The following is a 939-nucleotide window of genomic DNA, read 5'->3' on the forward strand; positions in this document are numbered from 1 at the left end:
AGTGAACTTAAATATCGGGAGAAAAGGGGAGACAGGTACAAAGTTAAATACCTAAAAAAAAGAAAGTGAGATAAACGAAGAAGCTGGGAAGACAGTGCTGAAAGAACACACATCATTCCTCAAGTAAATTAACAAAAACACTCTCTAACCGGGTTTTAACTCACCGATGGGAGTGTAGTCTGCTGTGACGCACTCCATGCCCAGCTGGAAGGGGTTGTCGAACTTCTGGATCTCGTACCACCGACCCAGATACTGGGAGAGTGAGGTTAGCAATGGAATCATCGCTATCGTTATCATAGAAATAAAGTGGTGTTTTGAGATGACATTGCAATTTTAGTTTCATTCTTTTAATGGTACTGTAGGAGTAATGTGAAATGGTGACTTGCCTTGAATGCGTTTTAGTGTGTATACAAGGTAAAGTATACACGAGCCTTATTAATTTTAAGGCATGTTGCAGTGTTAGGAATTATGGGGGAAATCAAGAGAAAAATTAAAGATAAACGACAAAAGGTGATAAATGAACTATATACGATGTCTATACGCTATTAGGAATTACTTGAATCTGACAAGCAAACTTTTTACACAAGAAAAAACATATAGTATAACAAATCATGTGTTTCTAGAAAGCAGATGAAGGTCTTACTCCATACACAAAAAATATGAATACCTAACAGAACCACAACTTCTCCCAAGGCGACAAAACGCATAAAAAGCCCACCTCCGGCAAATTGAACTCGGGTTTGCTGATGAACTCGGCACACTCTCCGATCTCCAGCCGGGGAGCGACCCGCCCAGAGGCTGCGGACAGGACAGAGCACAAAGCAGCAGCCAACACGACTTTCGGCGCCATTCTGAAAAAAGGAATAAGCTTATGAACAGATCTGCGAAGGTCGAACGTGGCTGAAGGTCGAACGTCGCTTTATTCTGCAGCGTGAATAA

General features: G+C 41.5%; 1 protein-coding gene across 1 annotated transcript in view; it reads right to left on the bottom strand.

Annotated features, from left to right (window-relative positions):
• LOC119581791 (apolipoprotein D-like) overlaps nucleotides 1-939 on the bottom strand; it is a 3,655-nt gene that overhangs the window by 1,181 nt on the left and 1,535 nt on the right. The window contains exons 2-3 of the mRNA XM_037929920.1: nucleotides 719-851; nucleotides 165-252 (exon numbers count right to left, since the gene is read on the bottom strand). Of these exons, the coding sequence (XP_037785848.1) occupies nucleotides 165-252; nucleotides 719-850 (220 nt within the window). The 5' untranslated portion in view covers nucleotide 851. The remainder of the gene's footprint in view (nucleotides 1-164; nucleotides 253-718; nucleotides 852-939) is intronic.

The sequence above is a fragment of the Penaeus monodon genome, chromosome 15 (assembly GCF_015228065.2).
Source record: "Penaeus monodon isolate SGIC_2016 chromosome 15, NSTDA_Pmon_1, whole genome shotgun sequence".
NCBI classification, from domain to species: domain Eukaryota; kingdom Metazoa; phylum Arthropoda; class Malacostraca; order Decapoda; family Penaeidae; genus Penaeus; species Penaeus monodon.